We start from the raw sequence: 17,153 nt of genomic DNA on the forward strand, positions 1-17,153 counted from the left end.
TTTGGTCAAGATGGGCCTGTATGATCTGATCACAGCTTCCACCACAAGCCACCCTGGAAACGCAGCTGGTTTTGTCCCTCGTGCAGGACATGGACGGTCCAATCCTTCCTGCGTGCTCTGCACCTTCACATGCATCTTTGCCACAGCCATGTCTGCCCTTGGGAAGATCCCTGAGGAAGGAGAGCTACGGGGCAAGGAATGGGGTGAATCTGAGTTTAGAACAGACTGATCTGCATTTCAGAGCACGGAAAGCTGGTTTTCAGCATCTTGCCGACAGTGCAGAATAAAACTCCACTACAGATAATGGAACTTATATTTATTTAACAGTAACATATAGTATATAAATAGGGTAAATACTTTAAAATATACAATATATCACATTCGGACATTCGGTCAAAGAAAGGCAACTCTACATGTGTAGCTAAAACATTAATCAAAAGAACAACGCACAGAGAAAGAAGCAGATGGTAGAAACACATCAGGTCTGGAGAACAGGAGCACACAAAGATTACAGTAGTACAAAATGCAACTCCGGGGCTGGTTACAGAGGGCAGGAACCACAGGAGCTTTCACACGATGCTTTTCGTGACAAACGCCTGTCCCCAGGAGTGTCTGGATGGGCCATACGGATGCTTTCCACACAGCTTTGCCCCCCTCCTGTCATACAGAGCCGGTTAGAGGAGGCGGGGGAAGGAAGAGATGCCAGGATCCTACCACAACCATGCTCAGAGGAACGCGCTGTACACGTCAGGAACAGGAGACACCTTGGAATGTCAGATACCGGCATTTCACAACCTGGTGCCAAGCATTAGCGGATGCTATGGGATTTCCAGATTCATGAGCCGCACAGGGCACCATAAACCCCAGGCAATGGCTGCCCCTTCAGATCAGTGTCAGCAGACTTCTGAGCCCATCACCCCAACGAGTATATAAATAATACACGCTGATCAGCACAGGACATGGCATCATACGCAGAAACCAGGTTCTGATGTTTCACTGAGCACTGTGGGCTACGGTCTGGCCATGCGTCTGGTTTGCAAACTAATTTGGGCTACAACTAGACTTGGAGAAGCAAATTCCTGTCGGAGCACGCCAAGTGCTTGTCTACACAGACTGAGCCCAGCCGTGCCTGCTCAGGCTGTGGATCAGACCAATATCTAACCCACATCGCTAAATCACCCACCAGCAAACAAACATCACGCATGTTTAGAGTCACCTCACTGGGACAGCCAGCTTCTCATGCTGTGCAAAGCAGCTTTCTAGCCACGTGCCATCCCTTTGCTTATTAAACACACTCACGTCCCTCTCTGTCCGCTCCAACTGGAAAAGCAGTGACCGCTCGTGAAGAGGGGTTTCTGCACCAGCCTGTCCCCTGCCAGGCAGCAGTCATACCCTCGTAGGCTTCACACTGGCCAAATCTTACTTTTCTCTTCCTTCCAACCCAAGCATACATGCCGACTGATGCAGTACCTCCCCCTTTGCTGGTCTGCTCTCACAGTCATTTCCCTCTTGCTGGGCACAAGCAGGAGGAACTTCTCCAGCTGTGGAACCCACTGTGAACAAAAACTGTTGTGCAATGCTGAGCTCGAGCCCTGCAGCAGGAGAAACTTCACGTGAGCATCCCCGCATCGCCTTACCTAGACATCCCTGGTGTCAGTTTGGCCTCTCCAGCAGCGCTAGCTATGTCAGCCTCCCTCCAAACCTCAAATCTTGTGAGAGCTGCAGCATGACCAAGGTCCTGCAAGGCTTAATACAATGAAAAGAGGTACAACGTGTCTTGCTACGCGTCCCTTGGCCTCACAGTTAACTCCTTAGGGACAGCCAGAGCCAGCAACGTCAGCTTTTTGTTTCCTCTAACTTTCTAAGTCTAACTTGAAAAATCTACAGCAAACTAAAGCCACTCACAGGGTGGGCTGATGGGGAAAACCCACCAAACGCTCCCCCAGACAGCACGCTGTTGCTAAGAGCTGACTAGTACTATCACATATATTCATACCAGTGGTGTAGAAGTGGGTTTGCCAGCCACAGCTCTCAGCCCGACGGAGGACACGCTATGGTGCTCACCAATATTTCTCAGCAAGATCAGCTTGCAAATAATCTCAACCCCCATCTCCCTCCCTTCCTCCTCCACTTCTCAAATGGATGCACTGTTCCCATTCAGTTGACTAAACTTCAGTGCAGGATGCTAAACCCTTTCCACATAGCTTCACCCTTCAGGATCAAAACAGGCTTGGAAGTCCACCCTTTAACTGCACTGCTGGGAAGGAAGCAAGAATAAAGCTGCGAGCTCATCAGGAAAGCCACCCACACGCATTATTGCTGCTGCTTCTCTCCCAGCCTTAGGAAGCCACTAAATGCAACTGCTTTGCCCTCCAGTGTCCACATCCAGCACTACACCCTTCAAAAAGGCCCAAAGGCTACTTCGAACCAAAAGCATGCAGAAAAGCTTTGCATTTGATTTTTGCCCCACTAATTACAACTAAAGAGGTACAAAAGGTTTAAAGCAAGACGAGCAGGAGACTAAAGACCCATAAGAAAAATTTCTTAATATAAAGAGCAGTACACTTTTGTAATATTTATCAACACTATAGCTTCTTCTGATGACTGACTTCTGACCCAACAGTAAACTACGAGGGATTTTGGCAGAAGTTGGCAACGGGCAGGGAGAATCCAGAAAAGCACCAGCTTGTCTGACCCCACAGGGCAAACTACTTTTCAGGGACTACACAAAACCCTGTCACTTCCACACCTATTCCCGGCCCAGGTATTCCTTGCAGGTGCCCTCACTTTGCCTAGCTAAACTCCGGCAAACTGTCATGAAACACAGGCCAAATATTCTCCCTGGGCCAAGCAGGATGGAAGCACCATAATTCTGCCCTCCAATTTTCAAATTAGGGACTTGGACCAATATCCTCTAAGTGGACAGAAAATAAATACCTGCCTAATGCAAACCAGAAGGGAACAGTCTCCCCGACTAGTCCAGGAAAGCCTCTATGTACACCACTGGCATTAATGAAATGCAATCCTGAACTCGATCATCACAGTCCTGACTCTTGCCAGAAGCCAGCAACTTTGCCAGCACCACGCTGAAAATCCTTTGTGGAAACGGACCCTTCTTCTCCGCAGTCTGTGCTTTCAATCAAATACCTGTATTTGCAGTACAATGGGCACAAACTTCTGGCCCATGGTTCCTGTTTAGGGAGATGAAGCAGAGCTTACGACACAGAAAGAGTCCTATAGAAATGCAAGAGAGAAGTTGGTATCTAGTCATGTATTTACACATGCACACGTGCTCTCTCGCTCACTCAGGGTAAATGAAAGCAATAGCAGAATCAGAATATGAACTACTACGTATTTTCAGGTGGTTTATTTTCCGTCAATGCTTAGCTAGCTTGCAGCGTATACATGGGTCCGTATGGGGGGTGTCTGTGTATAAGGTTTATGTCAGCAACTGTTTGAAAACAGCAATGTACTTCTGTATTATCTTTTCCTGTCACTCGTTCCCCAGGTTAAAATAAGGTAAAGTTTCTCTCTCCCATGCACAAACTATGGAAAGAAGTAAAATCAGTCACCTTGTGTTTGGGAACATTGCATAAGGTATAAACCAGGGATATTGTCACTATCTGATCACAAAAAAAGAGAAAATTTTTACCATCTTTAGGGCTCTCATTTTTAAATAATCAAAAATGTGACAAAATAAAGTACTTAGATAAAACTTGGAACTACTAAGTACAAACTATTTATGACAAGATTTAGTAAGCGAAGCAGGACAGAAACCTGCAGGTAAATGAACCCAGACTGAAATGCGACATAGACCGTGATAAACTCAGCAGCACGACATCTAGAACTCAAGTAACAAACAGGTGATAGACATGATCCCTGAACGAAAAACAAAATACCCAGCTGAAGGCACCAGCAGGGTGCTGGAGCCCCAGCCAGCACACTTCAGGAAAAAAAAACAGTTGGAAACTGCTCTCCAAGTTAGTTACAATATCCCAGTGCAGGGTTTCCAACCATCGAGAAATGAAAAAGTGTGGTTCAAAGTTTCCTAAAGGTTATTTGATGGGGGAAAAAAGAGCTAAGTTACTTAAAGAGTTGTTCTTACTTGGCAGGAATTACTCAACGAAATTTCAGTATTGTTTAAACCTATTTACTGCATTCAGTTTTGAAGCAATTTGAACCTCCTACATTCCCACAAGCACCTACCAGTTCCTTGACTCCTTATCCCCAGTCTATTGGTTATAAAAATCTTATTTGGCAAAATATTGGCCGTAAGGGGGGAATGTGAGAGGCACTGCAAAAAACAGCAAGTGAAAACAGATGCATGTGCCTGGCTGGGCAGAGGAAATGTGGCTGGATTAGTAGAAGATCATCTTCCAATTAATTGAGCCTTGCGCTCGCCTTGCAGTCCGCAAGGAGACTGCACACAGGCATAAACATGGCTTTCTGGGAAAACTCACATTGCATTCACAGATACGATCGGAGAAAATGATGGTCCCCAGAGTTGCCGTCGTGAACGCAGCCTCGCACAACGGCCAGGGGAGCTGCACGGCTTCACCTTCGCTGCCGGCTCCCACGCGGGGAGGTGGTTGTACAGACAACGCTTCGTGTATTCCCTGCATAAACAGACTCACAGGAAAAGTTCAGCTCTGCCCACATGCATCGAAGGTTAAGAACAGACCACGAGGACCGTTGTACCCTCCTCCTTCACCCAACAGTCCTTCCAAGCCTTAACTCCTTTTCAGCTACAAACCCAAGATTTGCTCACTTGAACCAAAGCTATATAAATATATTATTAAAAAAACCCACAAATGCAAATGTTTACCAAGAAAGGAAGAAAAGTTTCAGTGAAATGAGGCCTTGTTATTGTCTTAAATGAGGCAAGCCAGGAATTTCCTCGAGGAGGCTTGCCTGTTTTCAGTCCTGTTCCAATCACCCGCCTGTCTATGCGTCCTCCAGACTACCTAACATACCCTTGTCAACAAGGTGTGCTTTTAGCGTGTTGAAGATGTGGAGCTGCTGGTCTGGCCGCAAGGTTAAGAACTGCTGGATCAGTTTGCTTGGGTTAGGACCTCTGAAACACAAAAGCATCATTATCAATGAGTCACATTGCTAAATCTCAATGAGCTGGGAATCCAAGTGCAATTTCACCAGAATAACAGGCTTAAAGTAATAGCCATGTTGCCCATTCCTTCACTGGTTCTGCCCAGGGAGCTTAACTCCCTTTCACAGGGTTGGAAAAGACCTCTAAGATCATCAAGTCCAACCATCAACCCAACACCACCATGCCTACTAAATGTGGAAATGCTGAACTGTAAACTAAAAACCCACCCCAAACCCAATCTGTTTCAAGAGAGTTGTGCATCTTCCCTTATCAGCAGATGCTCCCCCTCAAAAATCAAAGCGGCCACATAAAGACAATTCCTCAACTCCTTCAGTACATCTTTTATGCTCCTAGAGGCTTTCTTCTATGCCTGGCCACAGAATACTTGTTAAGGCTAAAAAATTGTCTTTTTCTGCTCATTCAACTCTGGAAGCCCTGCTCAAGGTTCACAGGGATGCAGAAAGGACATGGAGAAGTTTCAGAGGGACCTGATTAACAGACTTTGGGAAATGGGTATTGTGTTTGCAGCTCTGCATTACCCCACTGAAAGAGGCTTCACTTCTTCAATCCTCCATTTCCTCTCTTTCTTTATCTTGTATTTTTAGATTTTAATCTCACGGGGACAAAAACTGTTCCTTATTAAAAGCCTGTATGTCCCTTGAGTTTGACAGGGCCCCCAAACTTCACCGCAAAGCAATAAATACCTGATAAAGCTTGCGATGTACACGTTAACAAAGGTAGCCATCAGGTACTGACAGTCAAAGCGGTCCATGATACCTCCGTGTCCCGGGATTGTGTTGGCAAAATCCTGTGCAAAGCAGAAGGGATGGGATTTAGCCATCTCAAAGGCCCATTTCCTCTACTTTCTTCTGTACCTCTATGCATGACACTTGTACCCTTCCTTTAAATCTTCCCAGAAGGCAAAAGTCGGACTAAGAAGACATTTTGTTTAATCTCTGCCTGGTTTTAGAAGTTTCTCCTTTACGCAGACTACCAGTGCCAGAGGGACATCAAGGCTTAACTCAGATCTGTCACTCAAAGGTCAAGGAAGGCTAATGTTTATCTCTTGCAACCCCATCTTTCCTTTCAAGGCATCTTAACTGAACACAGACTGTTTATACGTAAAACCAGCCTGCAAGGCATCAAGGGAAGCCTCAGATTGCAAAATTTCCTGACTGAGTCTTTCTTCCTCTACCTCAAGCTCTGCACCAAAGCGGGGTTTAGAGTATCACAGCTGAAATTTTAAGGTCTCTCCCCATTCAGTCAAAAAAACAAGACCCTGCACCAGAATTTTATCTGTGACCGAACAAACCTCCCCTCCTCTCCCAAAGCTCCCAGCCTGCCACTCCTCGGAGCACAGGAACTGTTTAGAGTAGCAGCAACCATTTACTCTTTCCTTTCTAAAATGTAAATGACCTTCACCATCCTCACCTTGATTTTGAAGGCCCTCTTAAATCCGCTGGCAAAGAAGCCTCCAAACGGCCCAATGAGGGAGGCAAAAGTAGATAGTGCGATGCTGTGGATTTGGAAGGGGTACATTCGGACTGTCTTCTGCAGAAAGAAAGACATGTCAGAGGATGATTTTCAATGAGAGTAGCATTCTCCACCACTTGCTGCTCTTTCTGTGCTCTCCAGGCTTTAGATCAGTTGGTGTTCAAGTGGGTTAATGCCCCACCAGAACTGGGACAGTTCCTTTGAGTTTTCAACCAACACAGAGCTAAAATCCCCCTTTTTACAGATGTACCGTCATCCCTTGTCATGTTCCTTTGAAGACCATAAAAATAACACCCTGATCTTTTTTCTTGGTGCTCCCATTGCAATAAGTAAGATCCAATCAACAGAGAGAGTCCTACCCAGCCCACCACGGACTGCAGCACCAAGGGGATGTTGTACTCCTGTAGCTGGAACAGCTCGGACGGCTCACAGTCCACTGTGAAGCTGTTGGTGTCGTTGTTGAACTCCACCGGACAGGTGAAGCACCGGTACCCGGACATCACATAGGACAGCTTCGAGGAGAAAGAGAGATGTACCAAGAGAAAGCAGGATTAGTATTTTCCTGAGCAATGCGGCAGAGCCGTTCTCAAGGGAAAAGGCCACTCAAGGAGACACAGCGAGGAGGGAGGCACACTCCCAGCTTCATTAAGAAGATTACTCTCCTGAGAAGCAGTAATTGGCTAAAGGCAGAGTAAGCATTTTGTTTAGTAGGTGCATCTGTTCAGCATGCAGCGATCAGAGCCTTGTACGAACTGGCTGAGACAGGGTGCACCACTTGGCTGAGAGCACAGAAACACCCAGACACAGGCATCATCATACAAACAGATGAGAATATTGCAAGAGTGAATTCCCCAGACAGCCCTTGAAATGATGCACAGCATTCATCCAACAGCAGCAGGAGAAAGCTTCAAGGATAATTAATTGTCACAGGGTCTAACAGGAACTAAAAACTTCCTCCAGGACCCTGCTCCATATGCAGGACCTACGCACAGCACAAAACACAGCCATGGCCCAGTTCAGATCCTGGTCAGTAAGCAAAACGTGAAGTCTCCGACAAGAGCTGGGAGAGCTTAAAGCTTCCATGCATTTTTCAGACAAAACTCTGTCACCAATGAAATAAGCACCATGATTACTACTTACCAGCAATCCAAACAAAACGGTGGCAAAAAATCCTCCAATAAAACCTTCCCAGGTCTTCTTTGGGGAAAGCTGCCAGAGAGAGAGAGAGAATTACAAACTGTACAGCTCCGCACACCACTGCACACCTATGCAGCCTTTCTTCGCTCATGAATTGCTGAGGCAAACACAAACTGGTGCCAGTAATCAACACATAAATGTTTGGTCAGAACCTGACACTAACATCTCGGACTGAAATGATTCATTTCACTTCACAGCCTCAAACACTGGGATGTGCACCATGTTTAATTTGGAGGCTTGCTTCAGACCCACAAAAAGGCACAAAACTGGAGATGAGGAAACACAGGAGTAAGACCCAAAGAAGCCAAAATGTGTGTTTTGTCCACCAAAGCGTAACGAACCTTGATGAGGGGGGTGCGGCCGAAGAAGAACCCAAACATGTATGCCATGATGTCATTGCAGATCACACAGGAGATTGGGACGATGAACCTAGATGGGAGAAGAATCAAACCATTGGAAAGTGCCAAGATCAGACAACTCCAAGACTTAAATAACCAAACAGCTGCTTCATAAGATGCTTAGCAGTGCCATCACATCAACGTCTCCCCCTCCAACGCAATGCAAGGAGCAACCACTTGAAGCTCCTAGGGAAATCTGGGGGGTTACTCCAGTGCTCTGGTCTAAAAAGCAGGTCGCGTACCCAGAACGGCCTGTTTTAAGCACATTTCCTCTTGCCACGCGTGACATGCTGTTAGAGAGTCATCCTCTTGCCCCCCTGGAGAGGCTGCGTTTTAGCTGTAAGCAGGCGGCTCCCAAAGCACCCTGGGCTGGCTGTGGCGCGCAGAGGAACATGCAATCTTAAAGCGGCCAAAATGAGTTCTTGGCACTGCTGGTTTTGCGAAGACCACCAGAGGGGCTTCCCCCCTGCACAGCAGCTGGAGTAAGGTGGCAGGTTGCAATCTCCTTCCTTTCACAGTGCTGCTTTTACCATTACGCTGACAGCATTGCCCCAAATCGTGTGCCGAGCAGCACTTTCCTATCAATTTGTGACATGGGGATATAAAAAGAAAGCACCCGCAGAGGCCTGACACTGCCTGAAAGGTCCCTGCACCCCACCGCAATTTCCAGATGCTTCTTTACTACAACTCTCTATACTGCTCAGGTAGCACAAAACAAGTCCTAAGTTGCTGAGGTATCACTCAATCTTTTGCTCTTCTATTCTGAACAGGTTGATCCCTCACAGGAGGCACCTTCTCCTTGGCCATTAGTTTTTTTTAAAAGAGCAGTTTTAACTCAAAACACAGTCATTCGTTTCAGGCTGCAGAAACCAAAGCAACTCAGAACACACGGCAACTCACCATATCATTCCTTCAAACAGGTTGTGAATGATGAGGTGCGACTGGGTAACAACAATTAGCAACGTCACATGGGTCCATCCAAACTGGAAGAGAAGACAGCATGCAGTCCAGCCTGCCTAGAGACACTGCCCACACACATCGCTGACAGAAATCAGATGCTGTTAGCTACTTCTCCAACAGAGAACGGCTCATGCACATGTGCGTTTCTAGCATGCACCTTCACCACGACAAACACCAAGAGTCACAAAGAGCAGGGGACAGTCACCAGCAGTAATTTATGGGCATGTGCTTCGGCTCAAGCCCCGAGGTGATCTTTATTGGGAAGACTTCTGCTGGACCAAACGCTCTTTAGCCCACCTCTACCCCATACATCTCACTCAGCCTTCTGACTATATAAGAGGAGAAGACTGATAGATATCCAAGCCATATCCCTGTGTGCTGAGTCTACTGGAAAGCAAAACTAGCTGTGGCAACGGTCAAACACAAGCAACGCCTTACTGATGTTTGGGAAAAGGGGGACATGACCAATTAACCCTGGTGGCCATCTGCCCTTAGTAGAGGAGTCAAATAGCCTTGTGCAGTCCTCTCAGCCTGCAGAAAGTTTCTTAATAGCATCCACAAGTGCAGAGAAGAGAGAATACGTGTTTGCAGGGAAACTCGGTCAGTCACCTTCCTAAAAAGACAATCTGCTCACAGCAACTTTTCTTCCAGGCAGCGTTACAATGCACAACCAGCACAGAAGCATCTACTGACTCGTAATCCTCTACACAATGTTTTCCAGCAGCCTACACTACTCATTCTTCTGCCTCCAGCTGGGGGGAGCCAGGCCCTGCGTGTAACCTTACCATGTAGAACTGGAGGCGATAGTGTTTCTTCACAAGACTCAAGACAAACATGCAGAAACCTGATGAGAGACAGAAGGAAAGTAAATGGTGGGAATGTATCTTCAACAGTAAGAAATGTTTTTTTTCCATGACATTGCACAGCTCCTTAGGTTCTTAATTTGAGTAAAGCAGCAATGTGGAGTGGGAAAACACTACTTTGGAAGTCACAAAATACCTTTGCCTACAAGTATCCCTTGGACAGATGAACAATCAAGCCTGGCTGTCCCATACAGATTAAGGAGTTTTCTTCGACAGAGCCTCATGTAAGAGATTTGCCACCACTACTCTAACCGTGCAGCTAAGTTACAGCATCACTGAAGAGCAGAGATAACTCGCTATGGATACTGCATTGGACACAATACTCAGGACACAGGTAGTTCAAGGAGATTTCTTTCCTCCAGCCCAGACAAGATTAACCAACAGAAAACGTGGTCTCTACCTGTTAAGTATAGGGCAAAAGAAATGAAGCGGTGGTATTTGCTGAGAATTCGCAGCGGCTCCTCTCTCTGAACCAGGGTGAAGAAATAATCTGTCACAGTCTCACCATAGAAAAAGTAGTTTACACAGAGCAGGAAGTACCTGTGAAGGATGCAGACACTCGTTAGCAGGAACCCCAAAAGGCTTCTGGAGAAACACAGAAAGTGACTGATCCCTAAGGTCTCCACCTTGTTCTGGTACGCTGCCAACAGGCTATCTTCAACTCCCAGAACTTTATTTCCCCCAGTTTAGAAATGTCATTTTCATTTAAACTAGTGGCTGCATTACTCGGCTCCACTTTGTGATGGTCAACGCGCAGCATTCCCGGGGTCTCTGGTTTGGAGGCGGCCAGACGATCCCCTTGCTGCCTGTCTGCGATGAGACGAAGCGTTACCGCTGCACACAAGACTGGGGAGGGGAGCAGCCCCCTTACTCACCAGCTGAGCGTCCTGAACCAGGGCAGGTCGTACGAGTGGTACACGTTATAGCCAATAGTGATAATCTCGTGGAAACATTTGATCTGGACACACATCACCTGCACAAAAAGACATGCGGAAGCTGTAAGGCATGTTGGTTAAACATCTCTTTCCTCAAGAAGAAAAAAAACATGCAGGGGCAGAGCAAAAGGTACTTCAGCAGTTACTATCAATCTGGCAGGAGTCTCCTAATCCAGCATGGGAAGCTCACCATGTTGTTCTTCCCTCCCCTTTCCTCTCCAGGTTTCTAACGACCCCTTGTATTAGTTTCAACTGTAGTCAAATGCTGACTGCCAGGGCATGCGGTCACAGATTCTTTCCCAGTTTCCTCCACAGAGAGGAAAATCCGGCAAGCTGAGTAAGGACCTCTAAAATATGAGGCTCTGAGCTGCCCACCCCAGCAATGGTCCCAGCAACCTTCCCCCTGTCACTGTGAACGTCAGGGCATCCCTCTGGAGCACTTACTATCGTCATTAAGACCATGGGTCCCAGGTAGATGATGATGAAGAAGAAGGTGATCATTGCCAGCGTGAGGATGCCTCTTACCCACCAATTCTTCCATCTAGGCCATAAAGAAGGACAGGCGTTAGAGAAAGTCAAAACAAAGCAAGGAAGCAGGACAGCACTTTTGCTCTTTGCGTAGCACAGGAAGGAAACTGAGCCCTGGAAACCCCAAGCTTCCTTTCTGCACTGTGAAGAGACCTTGATCCACTGATGAAGGCCTGGTTGCAGCAGCTGCAAGGCTACAGCTCAGCTCAGTCCTCCCCGCTATGAGCCTCAGTGAAGGCAGAGAGCATTAGCCGGGTGCAGAGCATCTCCAAGGGCACTGGAACGGGACAGGAGAGCATGTGTTCCTGTTCCGCTACAGGTTTCCCACACCTTGGACAAGATGCATGATAAATTCAAATAAAATGGGGACCATTGACCCTCTCTGCACTTCTTTTCGAGAGGAGACGTGGGCCCTGGCACGTTGTACCCTTGCTGCTCTCTAACAGACCCTGCCTTGAGCCTCTCCCATCCTCAGAGCACAGCCAGGAGAGACACTTTCTCTCGTGACAGGAATAAGATGCTTTCCCCCCAAAGCAGTCTGTAGAGAACGTTCCTAGTTTGTTCTTAATCTTGTCCTTATCTGCGTGCTTTTCTCATGCGTTCCTGCAGAAATAGGTCACACTAGTGGTTAAAAACCACCGCAGTTGAAGTCTTTCCTGAGAGTGCTGTCAAAGCTAAACGCAACGTCTTCTGCCCCACCCAGGCCTCTTTTCACCTGCCAAGACCGAGCCAGCAGCGAGGCACCCCTCCCGCAGCCCTCCTCTGCTAGCGCTCCTCTCCCACGCACAGCAGCCCCGAGAGCCGCACGCTGCTCTCCCCGCTACCATCACCATCATCTTCTGTTTCCTGTGGCCTCGCGGGCACCTTCCTGCTCGCGCACCAGGGAGGGAGAGCGCAGCGCTTCTTGTTCAGCTTCCAGCAGCCACCGCCACGCTGCCGGGGCTGGGAAAGCTGCAGTGAAGGAGCAGGGGCCCTGGCAGCAGAGGGGAACAACGCTCAGTGAGTGCTACCTTGAGGAGAGGTTGGAGAGAGCTCTGTTCAGGACCTCGGGAGTGTCATCCGACGTCGGCACCGCGGGCGATCCTCCAAATTCAGATTTGCTTTCGCTGTCTGATGCTGTCTCTCCATCCAGCTTGTTCTCAGACTCTGACTCCTGCAAGTTAAAGAGCTTTACTAGGCACGGTGCTGGCGCTCTTTGAAGAAGCTCAGCCCAGCCAACTGGACGCAACACCTACCACCACTCTGCTTCTGCATAAATGAGAGAAAGAGAAGAAGAAAGTATTCTGGGTATTACATGGGGTTATACCCAAGAGAAATGACATCAAGTGTTTCAGGTGACTTGCACGATGGACTTTACTCTTCATCGGTCTCAGCAGCAGCTATAGAAAAGGTTCTGTTCCCTCTGAACAGTAAAAGATGCCTCGCAGTGGATTAATAAGTGTCTCCAAGTGCAGGAAGTGCTCAAGGGACACAGGCTTGTTAGCAGGAATTTTTACAAGGTCTCCCAATCCCCAGGCAGGTCTCCAAGTATGCAGCATTGCCCAAGTTAGACAGCAAGAAAGGCCTCCGAACAGCCAGGCTCAAGGCTTCCAGACAGACTTTTCAAGTGCTGACTTTACATGCGGGCACTAAAAATACCACCCAGCCCATCCTCAAACAGCTGAAGAAGAAGAGCACGGCTTATCGCTGGGGCCCAGCCATCCTCTCTGGCCACAGCAGAAACCCGAGGTACTGGAAAGAAACACACGTGCTTTCGCTGCCCCTTGTACTGCTGCAGCACTTAGCTCAGAGCAAAGTCCTGTATTTAGGGCGTGAATAAATACGGGGGAATCAGGAGGTTGCTGAGGGCTCTGCAATAGGCCAGCGGTGGAAAAAGGATTACAAACGACCTCCTGGCTCCCAGGCAGTCCTGTGCCCTCTCCCCAGTGGCAGTTTTTCCTCCAGTCCTGCTCCTGAATAGAGGATGAACCCAAACTTCCACGTTTTGCCCCTCATTTCAGCGGCAGAGCTTCATTCTGCTCCTCAGTCCTTGAAGCAAGGAAGGAAAATACCAGTCCCTGGGGAGCGCTCGTGCATCGCATCAGGCAGGGCAGAGCCCACGCATTTGGCCTCAGACCACGGGCTATTTTAAAACTCCCAGAAAACCGAGCGTGTTTGCAGGAAAAACAAGGAGGCAGCCAAGCTGACAAATGCTGGGAGCTCTGCAAACAAAGCTACTTCATCCCTTTGGGCTCCCAGGCAGTGCTGCCCCGCGCTCGGAGAGGGGGAACCCCCACCAAAACAGCCATCTGCTGGGACTGGCTTGGTGTAACCAAATCGAGGGGTATTTGTAGTTCACGGGAGCAGTAAAACTTGAGTAGCTCCCTTATTTAGGAAAAGATAATTACTCCCCAAGCCCTAATGTATCAATGGCTGCAGGCCAGGTTCTTAAAACAGAAAAGGACAGCTAGGCAACGGCAGGTGGAGGCGGCTAAAAATACGACGGTGTTGTCAGAGATGACTTCCGGGGCCGAGCGAAGCACCGCCGGCCATCGCACCGGTCGCACCCTGCGTCGCCTCTTCCTCACCTTGCTCCCTGCTCGCTCCTTTCCATTCCCACCAACTGGGAAGGAAGAGGAAAGCAAAACTAAACACCTCTGCCAGCACTCACGTGGGTTTGGAGAGCTGGCAAAGAAATGCAACTTGGCTTTGTCTTCGGCTGGTTTTTAACTGACCTGTAACATCCACTCGTCCCTCAGACTTCAGAGAGATTTAGTGCCATTTAGCTGGGAACACACAAAGGATCCAATCCATAAGGCAGCTGCAAATGGCAGCAGGCAAAAAGACTGATAAAAATAAAATGATAAAACTCCTAAAGACAATGAGCATGGCATCCTATAGCACAGCACAGGGCAGGGGCCCTGCTCTCGAGCAGGTTTTGGGCAATCAGTGCACGTGTTCAGCTCCAGTCTATGCTACCTACTTCAGTGCTTTCTCCGTGCTTTCTCCAAGGAAAGGATTCCTTGCACAACTCCCCTGTGAGCAATCTAAATAACAGAGAAAACCATCACCTCCAGCCTGACCAAACTCAGTTTCTTCCTCTGGTCTTCTAGATTACATTTAGGAAATGGGGGCTTTTCTTCTCTTGTTGCACATTTCTAGAAAAGAAAAGCTAATGTGATTGATTCAAACCAAATGGGCAAGGAAGTGCTTAGGTACTTAGGGCACCCACCATCATCTGTACAGGCTAAAACCAAAAACCTCAAGCAGATTTCTACCGCCGTCCGAATACCCATCATCTCATGCAAGTCCCAGGCTCGCCAGCCGTGCGATAAAAGGACCAAGCACTGCAGCGAGGACGCAGATCCAAGCCAGCATCCCGGCCTTTTATTCCCCAAAGCACTAACATTGCAGGGCTAAGTGCAAAGCAGGCAAATCATTCCTTGCCTGTAGCCCAAAGGAGCAGAAGTTTCGCAAAGTGCTCAGAGACCAAAAGAAAGTCAAAGAGCACTGACGTGTTCCTCCCTTCCGCTCCTGGCCAAGAACATGAACGATGAAAGCAACCTCGTATCTCGAGAGGCAGAGGAATCTGATGTTGCAACCGAGCTAATCTAACAGCTGCTGGAATGGGCAACCCCGCTCTCTGCCATAGCCCAGGCGATGATTTCTTGCACTGACATGGACAGCGCAGCTAATTGATGCAAACCACATCACCAGTTACCTCACCCACCGATTCCAGTGCAATGCCAAACCGAACCAACCCTCCTGATGCACAGCGGTTTGGTCTCCAGGAGCAGGAGCAAAGCCTCACGGGCTCAGTCCGACGGCACGCGCGTCCCGCTGTTCCCCACTTCATCCTCAGCAGCGGGAATAGGAGAGGTTGTGCAACGGACACGCAACACCCACAGCTCCAACAAACGCTGCCACGTTACTTCCAGAGAGCACAAAGCAGGCGATCGAGACGTTCGCCAAGATAAAGGGATGTTGTTAGGGTTCAACGTTAAATGTAGGACTCCTTCCTGCCACGTGCCTCGCTTGCTCAATTTAAGCCTGATGGGAGGTGGAAAGAAACATTTTCTCTGATGGAAGAAATCACCAGTCAAAGTGAGGACTAACATACATTTTAACATCTTCATTTAGAAAACAACCGAACAGTGTCGGGAATCAGCTCTTCTCTCTACTTCGATCTCTCTCTGCAATGGAGTGTTGAGACTATATAGGACACTGTGCCAGATATAGGCTATGGAGAGGACTCAGTAATCAACACTATTTTTAAACCTTTCATGCAAATTGCAACCATCAGCCTACAAATCACCAGTTTAAGCAGCTGAGCGGGGTGCTAAATAACTTGTTTAAGCCTGAGCGTGATGCACCCTGGTCTGGGCTACTTAATCCAGCTGTGGCATTGCCTTGGTAACACCCTCCCGCACGTTTCCACTGCCATCTCGCTCGTCCTCCAGCCAAGCCAGACAGATCCCCAACCCCGAAGGACAATCATCAGATAGCAAAGCTCTCCGCAAAGCAGCCTGCAGCAGCAAGCAGAGAGTGCAAACCAGCACGGACGACAGTCAGCGACGCTCGCCGACGGCCATCGCCAGTGAAAATTTAAGCTCATTACAGAGTCAGGGCTTCTGCAAAGAGCTTGTGACTGCAAGGGGCGGGCTGGGGCTGTGCTAAGCCACAGGCTGCAAGCACAGTGTCCCGCAGTGCCAGCAGAAACAGCGTTTCAGGGAAGCTGGGTCTAATAGAAGGTATTCTGTCATCAATTCTGCTGCTCCCTCAAGAAACACATTTCTGATCCCTCTTCTGTGCCGTTTTCTCCTATTTCTGCCCTCGACACAAAAGCCTGCAGAGACTCGGATTTGCAGTAAGTTAATCAGAAATCGTGACTTGTCTCCTTTCCCAGCCACAGGACTGTGTACTCAACCCTTTACCCTTCCATGGACCTTTTTTCTGCCTTTTTTCGGTGATTGTTTAGGTTCTTCCTAAAATCAAAGCTCTTCAGCCGCAGGCTGATCCTCACATACATCTGAGCAGGCCTGAACCGACTGTGCCTTTGAGGCCGCAGCTAACACAGCACGACACTGGTACCTAAAAGCTTCCACCTTGCACCAGGGTCTCCATGAACCAGATGCTGCCCAGCCACACGTAACCACAGCCCTGCCACCTTCCAGCAACCCCACCACTGGCCACTGGTGCTCCCGCACTGGGACACAGCTGTCTCTCTTTCTTTATTCCATATTCTCTTACCCCACCTCTCCCTCGCCAATTTTTCCTGTTAGTTCAGTCGCTGGTATTCCCTCTGCCTCTCTCCTCCCAGGCAGGAGCAGGGCAAAGCACTCAGTGCAAACGTGTGCCAGGATGTCAGAAATCTGCGTGCACGATGCAGAGCCGGGAAACAATTAAAACCCATTAGCAAGAGCAAAGCAAACTTTCCCTCCAGTTACCTTGGAAGCTGGCTTTACTTTTCTGTTTCTTTTACAGGGTAAGCATTAAGTCTATTAAAAAGCAATCAGATGCAGTAGCTTTTATTGGCTTTTGTTACCAACATGGAGTTATTAAATTGAAGGGCTCTTTTTTGTGCAAATCTGCCTGTCCAGCACCGTAGGCAAGCCCAGCGCTCCTGCTTCAATTTATCATCTCAATGTTGAAGGCTTCTTAACGAATCAAGGGAGTAAGTAATGCAGGAATAAAG

General features: G+C 48.3%; 1 protein-coding gene across 1 annotated transcript in view; it reads right to left on the minus strand.

Moving 5' to 3' along the window:
* Positions 1–301: 301 nt before the first annotated feature.
* The window catches only part of CDS2 (CDP-diacylglycerol synthase 2), a 28,582-nt gene continuing 11,730 nt past the window's right edge, over positions 302–17,153 (minus strand). Inside the window, exons 2-13 of the mRNA XM_075444784.1 lie at positions 12,490–12,632; positions 11,396–11,492; positions 10,892–10,989; positions 10,417–10,556; positions 9,939–9,997; positions 9,094–9,176; positions 8,137–8,224; positions 7,739–7,807; positions 6,958–7,110; positions 6,536–6,655; positions 5,809–5,912; positions 302–5,074 (exon numbers count right to left, since the gene is read on the minus strand). Of these exons, the coding sequence (XP_075300899.1) occupies positions 4,945–5,074; positions 5,809–5,912; positions 6,536–6,655; positions 6,958–7,110; positions 7,739–7,807; positions 8,137–8,224; positions 9,094–9,176; positions 9,939–9,997; positions 10,417–10,556; positions 10,892–10,989; positions 11,396–11,492; positions 12,490–12,632 (1,284 nt within the window). The 3' untranslated portion in view covers positions 302–4,944. The remainder of the gene's footprint in view (positions 5,075–5,808; positions 5,913–6,535; positions 6,656–6,957; positions 7,111–7,738; positions 7,808–8,136; positions 8,225–9,093; positions 9,177–9,938; positions 9,998–10,416; positions 10,557–10,891; positions 10,990–11,395; positions 11,493–12,489; positions 12,633–17,153) is intronic.

This window comes from Opisthocomus hoazin, chromosome 28 (genome assembly GCF_030867145.1).
Source record: "Opisthocomus hoazin isolate bOpiHoa1 chromosome 28, bOpiHoa1.hap1, whole genome shotgun sequence".
Lineage (NCBI taxonomy): Eukaryota > Metazoa > Chordata > Aves > Opisthocomiformes > Opisthocomidae > Opisthocomus > Opisthocomus hoazin.